Raw genomic sequence first — 16,227 nt, forward strand, 5'->3', positions numbered from 1 at the left:
CTTTGCAACCTCAGATGTTTTTCAAAGAACGTAAGAGGTTAGCTTATCTGGAATATGCCCATAGTATAGAAGATACTAATTCTCTTACATCCAAAGTAGAGTTAAAATCAGAATTTCCTGACAGTAAAGCTGCACTAACCAGAAAAGAAAATAAAAAAATATATGAACACATATCTGAGCTGCAAATGCTCTTTAAGGACACCCAGTCATATCTGTACTGAGAAAAATGAATCATTTTTAAAGTGACCAATTTCTGTGAAATAAGTCATATGAAAACCCCATCCATTATTGATAACCTTTTTCAGAAAAATTGAAGCTTCATCCTCAAAAAAAATAAAATAGCAGAAACAAATCAGCTACAGAGTAGATCTGTCAGGTGCAAAAAAAAAAAAAAATCCCAAACATTTATTTGTACTCCAGACTGAATCTTTAATACATCATTTCCCACACTACCACAGGAAGGGGATAAAGTCTCTTGTAGAATGACTATTTAGACTGGCTGCCTTATAAAGCTTTCAGACCAATCTGTTGGGGTGTTTTTAAAACCATTTGTGTTAGACATGATTTTTAAACCCAATAGACTGGACAGCTACCAGTATTTTATTAATAAAGGATACTTACTGATGACCTTGCTACAGTTTAGAAGCCTATTTGGCGGCTAAGCTAGAAAACTGAAGAAAAAGCTATCACTCCTGAATACTGAGCCACACTTAGTCAAGGGATAGTCACCCATGCACAAATTTGCCTGAAACCATCTCAGAGTGAAACAACTTATTGTTTCAAATAACTGAAGAAATAGAAAGAATTAGAGCAGGCAGAAATTACGTAAGTGCTCAAAACTAAATTTTGACAAATAACAGATATATAGACAAATAACAGATGCTAATACACATGTGCTGCTTTTGTTTCCAGAAGCAAGAACAGACCCCTCACTGCAACAAGGGAATATTTAGCAGTGTATGTTTTATTTCCCAAAGCACCAGTGCTGCCACTGTGTGTCACTGTTACCCACTCGTTCATGAAAGTGGTTTTCCCCTGGTCTCGTGGTTGTATGTTAAAGTGGATTATTTTTTCCCTGTACCACAACAGGGGACTGAAACACACAAACAGTCCCAGCATTTTACACTTTGCATATAGTCCTATGGCCTAAAGGATACACACACCATCTTTTAGGAGAATTTGAGGCATTTTAAGGAATTGTAAGAATGGGCAGAATGCAAGGCAAGCTCTTCTGCAGAGTGTACAGAGAAAGTAAATTAAGTCTGCAAACACTCTTAGAAACCAACAGTTTGGCTCTGCGGCCATGCAAACCGGTAGCTGGATCAGCAGATTTCACCCATGTTACCTCAAAGACCAAGTCCTCCAGGGAAACAGGATCCATTTTACTGTATGTTTTCCACAGATCAATGCTGACGTCCATTAACTGAAAAATATTTTAAACATATTTCTGTGAAAAAGGCCAAAAGGAATGCCACAGACACGGGCACTGCACTGACACAGACTAGCAGCCAACCCAAGAGGCCTCCTGAGTTGGAAATATTTTTACAGTAGCAGTTACAAAAGAATTGACCAAATCTGATGCAAATGTTATGGGATACTGGAAAGACTCATCTGCTCCAGTGACAATTTAAAGAATCTTTCAAACAAATCATTTCCCCAAAAAAAGGTTCTCAAAATTGAAATAATTAATAAAAGTCAATGAAGACATTAGCTAGTACAGGAAAGGGAAAGATTAAGTTTCCTGAGGTAAGATAGCCAAAAAAGGGAACTCCTGATGCTTACACTCCTACATGCTTACAGTAATTCTTGCATATAATGCTTACAGTCAATTCTTACAGCAAATACATTGTAAATTTAAGCAATACTTAGCAAACAGCTTTATTTTTTTCCAAGATGCCTATGAAGACTATTCAGAAGTGTGTTCTTAAGGGACACTTGTATCTGAGTAATCTCTGCACTGACAGGGTTGCACCAAGCAATTAATTCCAACTGCAGCACTGACTGGAGCTGGATTTTCCTTAAGTCACAGCTTCACAGTTATTCCAATTACTCCTATGACAAGACGTGGCAATAAAGATTTCCAAGACATGGTTTCTCTCTAACTACGGATACAATAAATTCTCTGGATTACAGTATCTTGTCCCTTCGCGGCTTCCATACAACGGATCTTTAGTTGCTACATTTTTTTAGAAGAAAGGAAGTACCAAAATAAAATTTGTAATTTATCAGCAGAATTTTTTGAACACTGGCAACAGAAAATGCAGAGCAGAGGGAAGATAAGACTGAGGAGCTAAAAAAGTATTAAGACTATCCCCTTTTAGTATTTGCAACAACATTTTTTGGATCCTTTACAGCAATGCCATATATATATATGACAATATATAAAAGAACATTTTTCCTCCCAAACTATGATATACAGCAGCTGCTTAGCATAAACAGTTATGTAAAATGTTAAGAATGTCACTTCCCACTTGAAATCCCCTTATGATTTTAAGGAGGAAGAAAGCAAGAACCCAAGCTGAAACTTGGCTGAAAAGTGCGAGTTAACATACACACTCTTAAGAACACATTTGAAAACTCACATTGCTCCTTTTTAAATCTCTAAGAGCACCATGAGGGAGGTATTGCCATTCACAATAAAACAGGACACATTTCTGCCTTTACTAAGGTATCACACACATAGTAAATCCAACATTTTTAGAAGTTTTCGTAAAATCAAACTGTGCTAGGGTTACACTTGAAACCCAAACAACTCCCACTCAATTCGCACAAATTGTCATCAACTAATTTCAGACTATCAGGAAGAACTTGCTACACCTAACTCAGAACTCCATAAACATACTTACCTGTTTAGGCTTTGTATGGAATGATTTTGACATGTTCACACAACAGTACTACTACAGCATGAGTTATGAAATGAAGAAATAAAAGCACAGAGAAAGATTTCAGCGGAAAGAGCTCTGGAAGAGGCAAAAACAGTAGCTCACAGAGATGTTTAGAGCACATTAGATGTGATAAAACTCTTTAAACAATAGCAATATTATTAATTTCTTGTTTTTGTCTGAATTCTGGCAAAAAGAAAAGAACAGTCCAGCTGTAAAAACGGAAGCGTGACAAAAAGAACAAGACATCTGCATTTCAGTGGCAGAGGTCCCAGAAAATGAAGCTTCAAATACTTAAATATGAAGCTTTCTTCCAAAGATTCTGTTATAGTATACTTAATAAATAAGAAAATCAAATGATGCAAGCTGCCCAACGTGGAACAGCAAATCCTTGTTAGAACCAGAAGCATAAGAGAATCTTGACTATTATCCTATTTAGCAAGCCACAATGACCCAAAAAATATAATGCACAAGAAAAAATAAGATAACTTTAATTGTGCCAGAACCAATGACCCCCAAGATAATCACTCGTTATTTTATTTTAAAGCATCTGTGACTAAACAGCTTCTATCACACGGCTCTTGAAGTTCTCTCATCATCCAGAAGACCTAGAGTTTGACTGTTACTGGCGGAGGAGATTCTAAGTCTAGAAGACAAGGAGAAAAGGCCTAAAGGAAGGCAGAGGGAAGAATCATCTATCCAGGATAGAATGTTGGATAGCTCATTCCAGTCCCTCAGACAGAGGGTGGAATCTATCTCCAACCTTGGATGTTTAAAATGCAGCTTGACAAGGTCCTGAGCAACCTGATACAACTCAGAAGTTGCCCCTCCTTCAAGTGGTGGGTTGGGACTAGATGATCTCAAAAGGTACTATCTCATTTAAATTATTCCATGACTATTTCTGCTTAAGAAAGGAAATGGAGAAAAAAAATAAAAAGGAAAACATAACTACTTACTTCATATTTCATCGTAAAGAAGCCATCACCCCCAATTCCTTCCAGTGCAAAAGCCTGCACTATTGGCCACTTTTCAACAATGAACATATCAAATATCTGTAGATGACCTGCAAAAGACACATCCCACATACGTCAAACACTTACAGTTTGTTAACTTCCTATGAGAAGTTACAGCTGCTCTGAGATTCTTATAAAGGACCTTGCTTATCCTCCTTGTTCGTACTATTTAAAATCTTTAATTGAATAACAGATTTGGTAAAAGTAATATTGAAGAATTCTTTCTTTCTCCACCCCAAACTTTGTCCTTTTTTTTCCAGTTGTCAGTCTAGGAAAAAACATTCCTTCTCCTTGCAAATTAATGATTTTTCAGGCAATTAGGACATATCACTTCTCTCTAAGGAACCAATTCAAAAAAGTTCCAGATTCTGCTTTTCAAGCAATGAGAATACATGAAGAGATAGCGAGAAATGAAAACTAACTAAATTAGCTTGGCTTGAACTCGCATAGGTCAAAAGAGCTAAGCAAAAAAAAAAAAAAAAAAAAAAAAAAAAAAAAAAAAAAAAGGACATTTTTGTTTTTGAATTTGTATTTCACCCCCAGTATGGCTCAAAACCCAGCATGACAGACAGCAAAGGGCTGCGTGTGCTGCCTCTGCATTATTCACTGCCTGGATACCACAAAGTACACTTTACTAAACAATATAAGATTACATTGTTCAGACTGCAAGGCTGGCGACAGATCATAACAGGAAGTCATGCAGTCCAGTCTTTTCAGTGCTAAAAAAGGAAACTTGCATAACAAAATGTTTATTCTTTCATTAAGTAAAAGAAGTATTTATCCCATCCGAACAGAGAACTTCTGTACGTAGTAGAGCACACTTCTCTGAATGCAAATTATTTCTTTGCCTCATTTTATGAGCATTCACTCTTCAGATGAAGCTTACATTTTTTCAAAAGAAACAAACAAGTCTTATGTAAAAAAGAAAAAAAAAAACATACACACAAAAAAACCACATCCACCAATGGCATATTAATCATGATTTCTTACCAAAGACAAGAAAATCTCCATTCACTGAACTACATGAATCACTAAGCTTAAAATAAGCTAACCCACCTTGGCAGCTGTACGGAATTCCAATGCGACTACAAGCTCGAACCATGTCTACAAAGCTGGAAATCTTGAATTCCTCAGCAGCTTCTTCATCTTCGTACTGGGGAAGAAAAAGAAGTCTTTTAAAACAAAATTTAATTAAGCATATCTAATTTGTTTGATTTAACTGCTAGCTTTCTCATAAAGAGCACGTTTATAGCATAATTTTAACTCAATGGCACATGCCACTTTTTATAAGCCATTAAGTTATTACCCTATAGCTCCCCAGAAGTCAGAGAACCTCTTTAGCCTCTGTATTTTGAGAATTCTGTCATGGCAGGGATGTATTCAAGCCAACTGAGACAGGTTTTTAAACCAAAGTTCACATGAAATGTTACATAAAATCCTAAATTCACATTATTTTTATTTAGTACATTACCTAAATGTACATGACTTTCATTTTTCAGCCAAATCTTTAAATGTCATCTGCTAGATTCTGGGCAATCTTTAGAGAAAAAAGGTTTTGAGAAAAAAAAAAAAAAAAATCAAAAAACTGTCACTGAGGAAGTCACTTGCTTTCTGAAGCAAGGTCAGAAGACAGGAGTGCTTTATTTACTTTTTTTTTTTAGATGAATATTGCTCTGAGCTGAGTAATACTGAGATAAATTACATGATTATGAACTTTATCTGTATGCAAATTATCTCAGCTTCAGGGTACACTCAACAAATTTCTGTTGGAACAAGTTCCTTTAAGAGAAGCCCAAATTCAAGATGCAGCACAAGCTGGTACCATGACGTTTTCTTTCTCCAGTTCTGGCAAGCAAGATCAAAGTTTCAGTTCAAAGCCAACCCCAAACAATTGCCAGTTCCTCAAGAGGTAAAATACCATCAGAATAAGAGCTTTTTCAGTAACATGGTATAAACTTGTTCCCTAAATATCTGCTCTTACAGGTATAAGTGGAGCCCATTCTGTAAGAGATGCAGAGCTATGACGGCCAGAAATATTGCAGAGCATGCAACAAAATCTTTTGTTTAGTACACCCTCAGCCAAACCAAACTGGAAGGAGGGAAGGAAGGACAGGCAATAGTATTCTTCAAGGTTCATGAATAGCTCCACAGAAACAGCGCTACTTGGTCAATTTCTAAAGCTCTGAGGGTTTTTTTTTTTCCCCCATTTGTATAAAATCAAGTAAAACTTGGTTCTTTCACTAAAAAAACAAAACTCTGCTAAAAACCACTCCAAGCAACCCTCCTTTTTAAGCAGGGTGTATCTGAAGGCTAATACAGCGATGTTTTATTGATTCTGTGTCATAAGTAATCTAGGAAACTGGCAACTTCTATACATTAGAAATGAGACACGTAGTGCACTCAGCTGACATACACACTAAGCAGTAGTAAATATTTTATTTGCAGAATCCAAAATCTCAAGATTTTCTATTCACTTCACTCTGCAGTTTCTAGACATAGCAATACATTTGGTTTACCTTTCTAGTTGCACCACTAATTCAAGCTAGCACTGTGTGATTGTTATACTAACCTCCACAGACAACACAAAAGCCCGTAAGTAGATGCAATTTAAAATTCAAAAGCTTAAACAGACTTAAAGCTACTTATTGCAATATGCTGCAAAGAGCAGTTTAAAAACTGCTCCATTCTTGATTCCAAAATGTGTGGGTTTAACCACCTCCAGGGTACGCTGCAACGTCTACTCTTTATAGTATGTTTTTAGTGACAAAGCCTTAATGAGGGTAGTGTTTAGATTCTGCTGTAGGATTTACATCCTTTTGGCAAACGAAGATTATGGAAAAAAGCACAGGCTGAGGACAAACTGGCTTGGGAGCAGCTCTGTAGAGAAGGATTAGGCGAATCTCTTGTTGGAAGCAAGCTGAATGGAGCCAGCAGCATGTCCTAGCAGCACCCTGGGCAGCATCTCCCTCTACTTAACGCTTCCGAGGCCGCATCTAAAACACTGCACCCAATTTTGGGTCCCACTATATAAGAAAGACACTGACAAACCAGTGCAAGTTCAGTAGAGTGTGGCTAAGATTAAAACAGAGCTGGAGCCCTTGTCCTAGGAAAAGAGGCCAGAGGATTTGGTCTTGTTCAGCCTAGAGAAGAGGAGGCCATAGAGATAATAGCCACTCTCCAGTACCTTCCAAAAGTCATCATGAGGGCACAACCAGGCTCTTCAGTCCTGCATGGTGGCAGAATGCAAGGCAATGAGCATGGTTCAAAATGAGAGGCTCAGATTGGATAAAAAGAAACACTTTTCACCATGCTGTCAGCTAAGCAAAGGAAGTTGCCCAAAGAAGTTGGGTAGTCACCATCATTGGAGGCTTCTAAGACCCAAGTGGATAAAGTCTCATGTAACCTGATCTGATCTCATAGATGAGCCTGCCTTAATTAGGAGGTTGGACAAAATTATCTCCAGAGGTCCCTGCTAGCCTGAATTATTCTATAATTTGGTGATATAATACTCATTCCATACTATGGAACAGCCATAGAGAAACATCACCCATCTGTCATAATTCCCATCAAGCTGCAAAGACGGTAACAGCTGATTCAAGGTGAAAAAGGCCTCCCTCCCTGCTCTTTTACCAGTTTCACCCATTCATAAGATACCCTTCCAACCCACAGCCTTCAGACAGACTTCAGCATCACTCTATTTTGAGAAAGGAGCTACACAGAACTTAATGGGGGGAAAAAAAAAAGTGGCCTTAAGGGAATTAAAGAAGATCTCAAATGGTTATTAAAAAAAAAAAAGTTCTTGGTCTGCACCTAGACAAGCACAGGAAGTACTTGCAGAGTAGTAGGTAACTGCTCTTGAAAGGAAGAGTTGAAATTTTAAAAGTAAATACATGATAGGGTTTATTGTTTTTAAATGGTTTAGCAAGTCCATCTTTTCTAAACTTCTAAAACTGTAAGCTTATGACACGCTAACACACTACTTTGGTAACAAAAAAGCTTATCATTGCAAATGTTTACTATGGTACTTGATTCAGATTCTGCTTTTCTCAATTCATGTGTTTTTTTCTCATTAAATATCATTGACTGAAGTCAAAACAATAACAATTGGTGGAAGGAAAAGCATTTGCCTTCACACTCCATCAAATTCAAACAATTAAAATTTTATTTTTTTGTGTACACATTAACGAAATGCTTAATACCACCAAATAGAAGCACATCACTCCCAAGACAATACGGGGAGAGGGAACAGACTTTTGGAAGCGTAGAAAAAACAGTTGCACTTTGAGCATCAGTTCATTAGCAAGATATTAGAAACAGGCAGTTCTCACGTGCATTCATCTTCCACATACCTCATTTTCAGTTAGACAGTGAAAATGCAAGTTCCTCCAGTAAGCCACATATGGCAAAAGATGATTGTAATTCACAGGGTTACAGTACAGATGAACACTGTCAGGTTTTATTAATATGATTATATCTGCAACAAGCAGAAGAGATTTTTATTGCAGTATCAAGAATGAAACAGAACAGAACAAGAACAGAAAACACATATACAACCACGAAAACACAGGAACAGAATAAAAAACACTTTTAACATATCCCACTTGCTCTTAATTTTTAATAGAAAGCTGGCAGCCATGTAGCGTTCCAAGTACAACAGTAATTTCTACTGTTGAGAACAATCGTGGATTTATTCTGAAGTCTTACTCAGAGCTTGCATCAGCCGTTGCCTTGAAAAGCCAAGACTGTCAGCGAAGAGCACATGCAGAGCCCTAAAAACCGTTAACTGTATATGACCTTGCCTGACACCAGGAGCTCGTTCTCATTAAAAACCACCCTAACAGCACATCCAATGTAAATATAGGATAGCCAAAGTGCTATGCAAATAAGGGCATAATATTTGAACTCGATAACGGTCCACCTTTCAAATATAAAAATGAGGTTTTTGTTTGTTTTAATTTTGGCAAACTAACTCCAGTATTGTAGAACTCCATACATTTGGTCATACTATAATTGATAACAGGTACGTATGTGTATATGTGTACATAAAACACATATGACTGAACTAGGGTTGCTACTAAAGGACTCTATTTCTCTATTTTCTCTAAATATTTCTCAGTATTTAGAACATTGGGAAGAATTTGGTAGGGGAAATAAAAAAATAGTTTTTCTCTTATTTTTTAAATCACTCTATCAGCTATATATTCATAATTACGAGTTTAACTGGCTTTGCTTTTTAATTCAGTGATAATTATGCGCCTTTTGCTGATTCATTCTCCCTCCAGAAAGCTGAGAAATATGTGAAAACGCCTATCATGTTACTCACCATCCAGAACTTCTTCAGGAAACCCAGTTCTCTCAAAGTCATTGTTACTCTGGTTATACAAGCCAAAAAGCAGGTAGTTTGCCAGTTCCCTGCAACCTTCATTGTATCGACTATCAATTCCTGCAAAGGCAAATAGTTTGTGAGATGCATGTCCTAACACAGCACTCCCAAAAACCTTGCATTCTTCCTTCACAAAAAGAAGTAAGTTTAGACTGGAGTATTAACTGAATTTCTTATATGGACAGTGAACACTTACTCCAGCATAGTGGGAAAAGAGGAGAGGAAAAGAGTTTTTGCAATTGCTACATACTGACATTTCACTCTTGACCTAAATCCACAGGAATTGCTTTAAAAAAGAAATTTAGCTTTCTGCAGTGCTCTTAAGCAACAGGAGTAGCAATCCAAACACAAACATCTGTCTGTATGCAGTTTTGATTCTAATGAATATGTTCTTGATTGAAGCTCCCTAATAAACTAATCCTGTGACCTAAATCTCCTGCTTTAAAATACATGATTAAACATTATTATAGTGCAATCCCTGAGTCACCAGAAAGCCAGTGCATCAAAACTTATTCTCACAAACATTTGGCATATGAAAGGCTTCTAAAGGGAAGTCTTTTCTGTTCAGTGAGGAAAAAAATAAAATAAAATAAAATAGATTTAGAGCAAGGAGAGATAGAAGAAAGATAAAACCAAAATATAAAGGAAGTAAAAGCAAGGGAAAAAAAAAAATTATCAGCCCAGAGATTTAGGGAGTATTTTCATCTTTCTGCAAGATTGTTAATACACACAGTCCTAAATCCTAATACTTAATTCAAGGGCAATGAATCAAGTTTTGTTCAATTAAAACTATGCAAGAAACAGCATCCCTCACATGGAGAGTGTTCCTACCAAGGTATATAAGGATACAACCATGCAGCTGCCAAAAAAAAGGAAAAAAAAAAAAAAAAAAAGAGAGAGACTTGTTAACATTGTCCAAGTGAGAGATTGATGCAATAGTTTGTCATAACACAGCCTGGACGTCTGGGATCAGGAGTTGCATCAGAAACCAAACTACTTGGGAGACATTATGGTTCATTCCAAATCTGGATGTGTTGAGGTCACTCCTAACTGTATCCCCACTTAACTATGCTTTAGCTTTAGAGTGCTAACCACACGCTGCATTTGCACCCATTTGGTGGTGCAAATTTTGCTCCCATATTTTACTAACCACCTTTGTTTGCATAATATTTGGTGTTCATATAACACATGTTCCCAGGTATCAAGTATTTGGGCTGCAGAGGGGACAAACTGAATCTATCACCTCCATCTCCCAAGACTTGCAGCACCCACTGCCTTCTCTTTAGATGGGGCTGAAGCTACTGGACCGTTGTAATTCTGCTCCTCCTTTGGGGTTTTATTTCTAGCACTGTTCTCCCATTTGCATACACTCCATCAGAGCACACTTTTCTTAAATACAAGCCAAACAGAAAACCGAAGGCCCCTCTCACAGAACACGGACAAACTCTCATACCCAGACACTCAGTAGGACTGAGCTTGGTACCAGAGCTCCCTTGATACCAGAGCTCCTCAAGGCTTCAATTGGGCTTCTCCAAATGCAGACACTTGGTTTTTCCAGGAAGCAGCCATCCCACATGAATGTCACCAGCTGTGGCACTCTGAGAGCCAGTGCATATGATCTGAACGTAATCTGGTTTACTGCTCGCTTGCCTAACCGAAGCAGCTTTTGAAGGCAGATGAACACCCATTTTAGGGCAATCACGGAGTCAGAATGGTCCCTTTCAGTGACAGCAAGTTTAGATCAGTTGTTCTGTGTGAGCTCACTCTTAGGCTTTACTAATGTTTCACAAGCAAATACCACCTATCAGCTCAAACATTATTCCAACGAGACACCCTCAACATTGATCCAAACGCCACGGATGAAAGGGCCACCTCACTATATTTGCATTTTTCCCTATCAGGCTGATTGTTAAGGACTCTAAAGTCCAGAAAGCCAGGACAGCATGGCCAGGAACAGGCTAACAGAGTAACACACAGTGAAGCAGAATAAAATAAAATAAAAATAGTTGGTACTTTCCACATGAGAAGGAGAAGACTAAAGAAAAGTGTTAAAAAAGGAGCAGCTGATAGGCTGAAATCTTATAAAAACCAGATGTGAGCGAATGCATTGTCTGCAGAGCACACATGGCCTAGCATGCCCTAAAAACCACAACTTCATAGAATACCTGATGCTTTAGTATCAAATACAGCAGGATTTCTCATACCAGGCCTTAATGCTACTCTACACAAGCATATGGAGTTAAATGAAGAGATACGTTTAGCAGGAAATAAACAGGAAATGAAACAATGCCAAGGATAAGATACCTCCATAAAATACATCACGAGGCCCCAGGAGAACAAGGGGGAAAGCTATTCATGAGGCAAACCTCACAGGCCGGGCTGCAGCTGAGCTGTGCAAGGTCAGTAAGACCTCCTCTTTCCCAGCTCATCACAAGGGTGTAGGAAAACCATGACTCAGTTTATCTAGCAGCCCAAGGCGCCATTCCTGCCCCTCCTTCTCCTGCATTCAGGGCTTATCTGACCTCTCAGATGGCTGATTCAGTTTGGGAAGGTAGTAGAAAATTAGCTCAGCCACACGCAGAAAAATTCTGGCAGCTCAGTAAGACAAAGTAAGTTCAAATATCAAACAAGCACCAGAACTGATGCAAAAGGCATGTGGGGATGGAGAAGAGGAAAGGGAACAGCATAGGGACAGGTCAAGACTATCCCTTCCGAGACCAGAAGTATTTGAGTGGGCTTGGCCATCTCACATGCTTGCCCAACAGTTGCTAAGCTGACATAAACATAATCTACACATAAAAGAAGCCCTGCTCTCTAGCCCCTGCCACGCATTTTTGACATTCCCTGTTTATCAAAAAGAAGCGTAGCTGTTTCGTAACAGCCATGTCTAACAGCACAAGGTGGGAGGCCAGTAGGGAGGCGAGGCTGGGGAGAAGGGACAGATCTCCTTCTGATGGCTGCCCAAAACCACTAGGAAGTGGTGAAAAAGGCACCTAACACATGTGCATTCATCACTAAAACTGCCTCCAATTAAAGAGGGAAGAGCAGTTAAAAAAAGGGAACAAGCAGTTTAAAATGCGGGTGAGATTTCTCCCTCATCCTATGAACAGCAGCTCAAAGCAGGACAGACATTTCCTAAAAACTCGTAAAGATGGACTTTGGTACCAAATACGCATCCTCAAATACCAGATTAACTTAACAGTGAGCTAGAAATTTCTGATAAAAGGTAAAAAGTGAGAAATGCCATTGCTTGAAAAAAAAATAATGGTATAATTTATGGAGAGTTCCTTGTGCAGTTTTCATAGCAACTTCTACAGCAATAATCTCCAGTTTCTAGAAGAACCAGACCTCACCACTTTAATTAAAGACATGTCTGGCAACCATCTCTTCTCTCTCCACCTCCAAATTTCTTCTTCATGTCAGTTGTGATGACGTGTTTTCCCTGACCAAGAATGCATGTATGCTACCATTCAACCATTTAAAAACAAGTAATATGGGATTGTTTAAAAATAGCTGCAACTACCTTAAAGTAATTGTATCAGATTTTACTTCTCCTCTCTCTTGGCACCTTACCAAGCTGTTTTTCATTTCTGTATAGATTTTAATCCAGTTGAAAGGAAGCAATAAGAGTTTACATCACTTTATCTTAGAGCCCAGTATGGAAAACTAAAGGGGAAGAGGGGAGTTGTTAAAGTTAGCACAGTGAAATGGAACATATGTTGTCTGAAAAGAAAATCTAGGTATGTGTATATCCCCTATCTGGTTTCCATAGAAATTAAATATTCTCATGTCTTTAGTCCTTTTGAACTTTGCCATATGAAGCTTGTATTTGAAGACTTAACGTCTTTATAACAGAGAGACGTTGGTGCTAGACCAAAAATTATGTGGGAAACGCTACAGCCTATACTAGATAGGGCAGATTGAACAACAGCCCTATTGTGGGTACAGAAAGAGATTAGTACAAAGGACAAGTCTAATGAAAAAAACACACTTCATACATTTCCATAACAGAAATGCTTATTTATTAAGAGGTATGGTCTTCTGCAAGGCTTTAAATACTCCACATTTCATTGAGGCTTAGAGAACAGGATTCCTTTTGCATGCAATGTTTTCTCTAATGCCATAGAAACAACATCTCTTTAGGAGTATTCTGAATGACTCCTTTTATGCTTGGGACTTACCAAAGCCTCGGAATTAAAAAAGTCAAAGACATACGTACACATGGTGAGAATCGAGAGTTGACACAGCTTGCTATATTTTACAAAATTAGACTGGAATCAAAGGCAAAAAACAAGTACTTTATCTTGTAAAAGTAAGTGTTCTTGCAAGGTGGCCACATAGTCATCACATACAACTTTTAACTGGTAAAATTATTTCAGTGAAAAGATTTCTTAAACTATTAAAGAAAAGCATGTGGAATAGAAAGAGTCTTGTTATATAGTGAACATATATCAAGAATAAGGTTCTGTGTTTTTACCAGTTTTTCACAATCCAGCAAGTACTTCAAGTTTTCTTGCAACACCATTCAAAAAATAACAGGCAGCAAGTTATCCATGTATCATTTCTTAATGCAAAACCCATTAGGGCTCTTAGCTTTATTAGGGATACACTAAATTTTCCATCTTTAAAGGTTATTCATAATCTACATAATCACCCTCTAATCCTACTCTCTAGGTATTCAAATTGTCAATCCTGAAATTTTACCTGTCTTAATAACTACTATATATTCAGACACAAAAGTCCATGTTACACACAACGATACTGAAACTGTATGAAAAGCGTGTCACTTTTGTACACTATGTCTGCATGCACAGCTTTGTTTTGCATTGCTCTCTTCCCCTACCCTGAGAATAAATAATTAAATACTGAAATTGCATGCTCTTCCATGTTGCACCATTTCAGTTTTAACTGCTGCCCAGGCTTCCCATTCAAAAGCATCAAAACGCTTTTAAAATGCATTTTGAATTATTTTTCCCCAAGGGTCTTAAGCTTCCCTTCCCCTGAATTTAGGTTTTAGTAAATCTAAGCTTACTGCTAGTAATTAGCTGTTCGTTTTTCTGCAAATGTTCATGCATCTCTTATAAACTAAACCTGTGCCTGAACACCACCCTCAAGAGCCCTGCATATCATGATCCCTAACCTGGGCACTCTGTTTATTCTCCACTTTCTTACCTTCCCAACCAAGCCCCACAAACATGCAATGTGGCAACCAGCCACAGCACATGGGCCTTTGGCCTCCAGCTTTTATTTCAACTGCCAGCGAGAAGACAAACGCTGCCTGGACGACCGTTTATTCCAAATAGAGACAAGAAGCTCTCCCCAGGTTTCCTTCCATACGGATGTTAAGAAAGATTTTCTCTGCTTTCTAACCACTCTGTTTTCATAAGGCTTGGAAGAATGTTGATATCATTACTACTGTATCAGCAAGTTGACTGAATTAGTAAATAGGCCAATGAATTATATGGGGAGAAAAGAGTAGCAATCAGCTAGCTGTCCTCATTGAGAAACAGGCTGGGGGAAGCAGGGGAGTAAGAGATGACATTCATCTTTCATGGCATCTTTATCAGTACAGGGAGGACAAAAGGGGATTTAAAAAAAAAAAAAAAAAGGGAGAGAGCAAGAGAGGAGAGAGCGAGACACACACAGAGAGACAACCAACCTAAAATGCAAAGGATTCCGTCGGGCTGAGATTTGCTGCTCTGCGTCAGGATACTCTGAATTTGTCGAAGGCGACTGCAGCTGCCAAAGAAAGAGTTGGTCATTAGGGACAGTGCTTTGAAACACTCAAATTTGATGGCTGAGGTGTGGATCTATGTTTTTATTTTCCTCACTTATATGAATTAAATACAGTTTGACATGGTTACCTTCAAAATGCAAATGAAATGCATTTACAACTCATATCAAACCTTCCCCAAATTATTTTTGTCTAAGGGTCACAAAAGTACATAAACCTGAAAGATGACTGGAGCCCATAAGAATCCCTTCTAACCAAGTACCCTGTTAGTCTGTAACTGCTAACAAGAATTTTAGCCCAGATTTTCCCTCTTCTCTCACTAAGCCACTTCTTCCTCCACCAGAGAAGTACAAATCAAAACTGGACCATGGGGAGGTGATGCTGAAGTAGGAAGCTGCAATACACTCTAAACACTGGGAGGAGTATGAAATAGATGAGAGAGCTCCTGGACCTCCAGCTCCACCCAGCAGCTTCCACCCCTCATAACTGTGTGATACAGACACGTCCCAAAGCTCCTACAAAACAAGTGGAAAACCTGATATTTGCAGAAGGGCAGGAAGGGGAATAGGAGGATTTGGAGAAGTTTCTACACGCTCGAAATCTCTGTCCCCACCCTCAAACCTGCAGAACAAACTCCTTGCTCAAGACGAACAGTGTCACATTATCCGCTGGTATCATATGCTTCTACTTATCAGTCCCATTAAGACTCAAAGGGGACGCTGACATTAATACAAACATACATAAGCAAAAATGTAGAACTGAGGAAACATTCTGCTTAAGAAAAAAAAAAAAAAGGAAGCAATTTTAGTGAACACTGGGAATAGACACCTACTGAACAGCAGATTTTTCTACAGCCACTTAGACTTCAGGCACTACTTTCTTCCTTAGATCTGGTTTTATTCACTAGAAGTTTATTTACTCCATAATGGAAAAATATATAGCCAATATTCCTGTTTAACATAACAAAAGCTGAACTCACGCAGAGTTTCCTTTTAAGAAAAAATTTCTCTACAAGAAAAATTAGCCAGCTAAACTTGCACTATTGAGCTTCCAGTGGAAAAGAAAACCGCAGGTCAAAACAGCTTTGCAAGTAAAAAATGCTATATGCAAATGGTAAAAGCAGGAAATTTTTCTTTCCATACCCAAAGAAATGCCTAGAGTATTTTCATGAGTTATGTCTTCAGTGGCCTTACTCAATTATTTCTCCTATTACAA

The 16,227-nt window shown here is 38.2% G+C and overlaps 1 protein-coding gene across 1 annotated transcript in view; it reads right to left on the reverse strand.

The window, feature by feature from the left end:
• Positions 1 to 15,040, reverse strand: part of DNAAF9 (dynein axonemal assembly factor 9) — a 59,612-nt gene extending 44,572 nt beyond the window's left edge. Inside the window, exons 1-6 of the mRNA XM_088524993.1 lie at positions 14,938 to 15,040; positions 9,219 to 9,338; positions 8,245 to 8,369; positions 4,952 to 5,048; positions 3,839 to 3,945; positions 1,346 to 1,423 (exon numbers count right to left, since the gene is read on the reverse strand). Of these exons, the coding sequence (XP_088381119.1) occupies positions 1,346 to 1,423; positions 3,839 to 3,945; positions 4,952 to 5,048; positions 8,245 to 8,369; positions 9,219 to 9,338; positions 14,938 to 15,040 (630 nt within the window). The remainder of the gene's footprint in view (positions 1 to 1,345; positions 1,424 to 3,838; positions 3,946 to 4,951; positions 5,049 to 8,244; positions 8,370 to 9,218; positions 9,339 to 14,937) is intronic.
• Between the last annotated feature and the right edge of the window lie 1,187 nt (positions 15,041 to 16,227).

This window comes from Tinamus guttatus, unplaced genomic scaffold, assembly GCF_059628265.1.
Source record: "Tinamus guttatus ecotype Peru unplaced genomic scaffold, ASM5962826v1 Tinamus_guttatus_pri_ptg000218l, whole genome shotgun sequence".
Lineage (NCBI taxonomy): Eukaryota > Metazoa > Chordata > Aves > Tinamiformes > Tinamidae > Tinamus > Tinamus guttatus.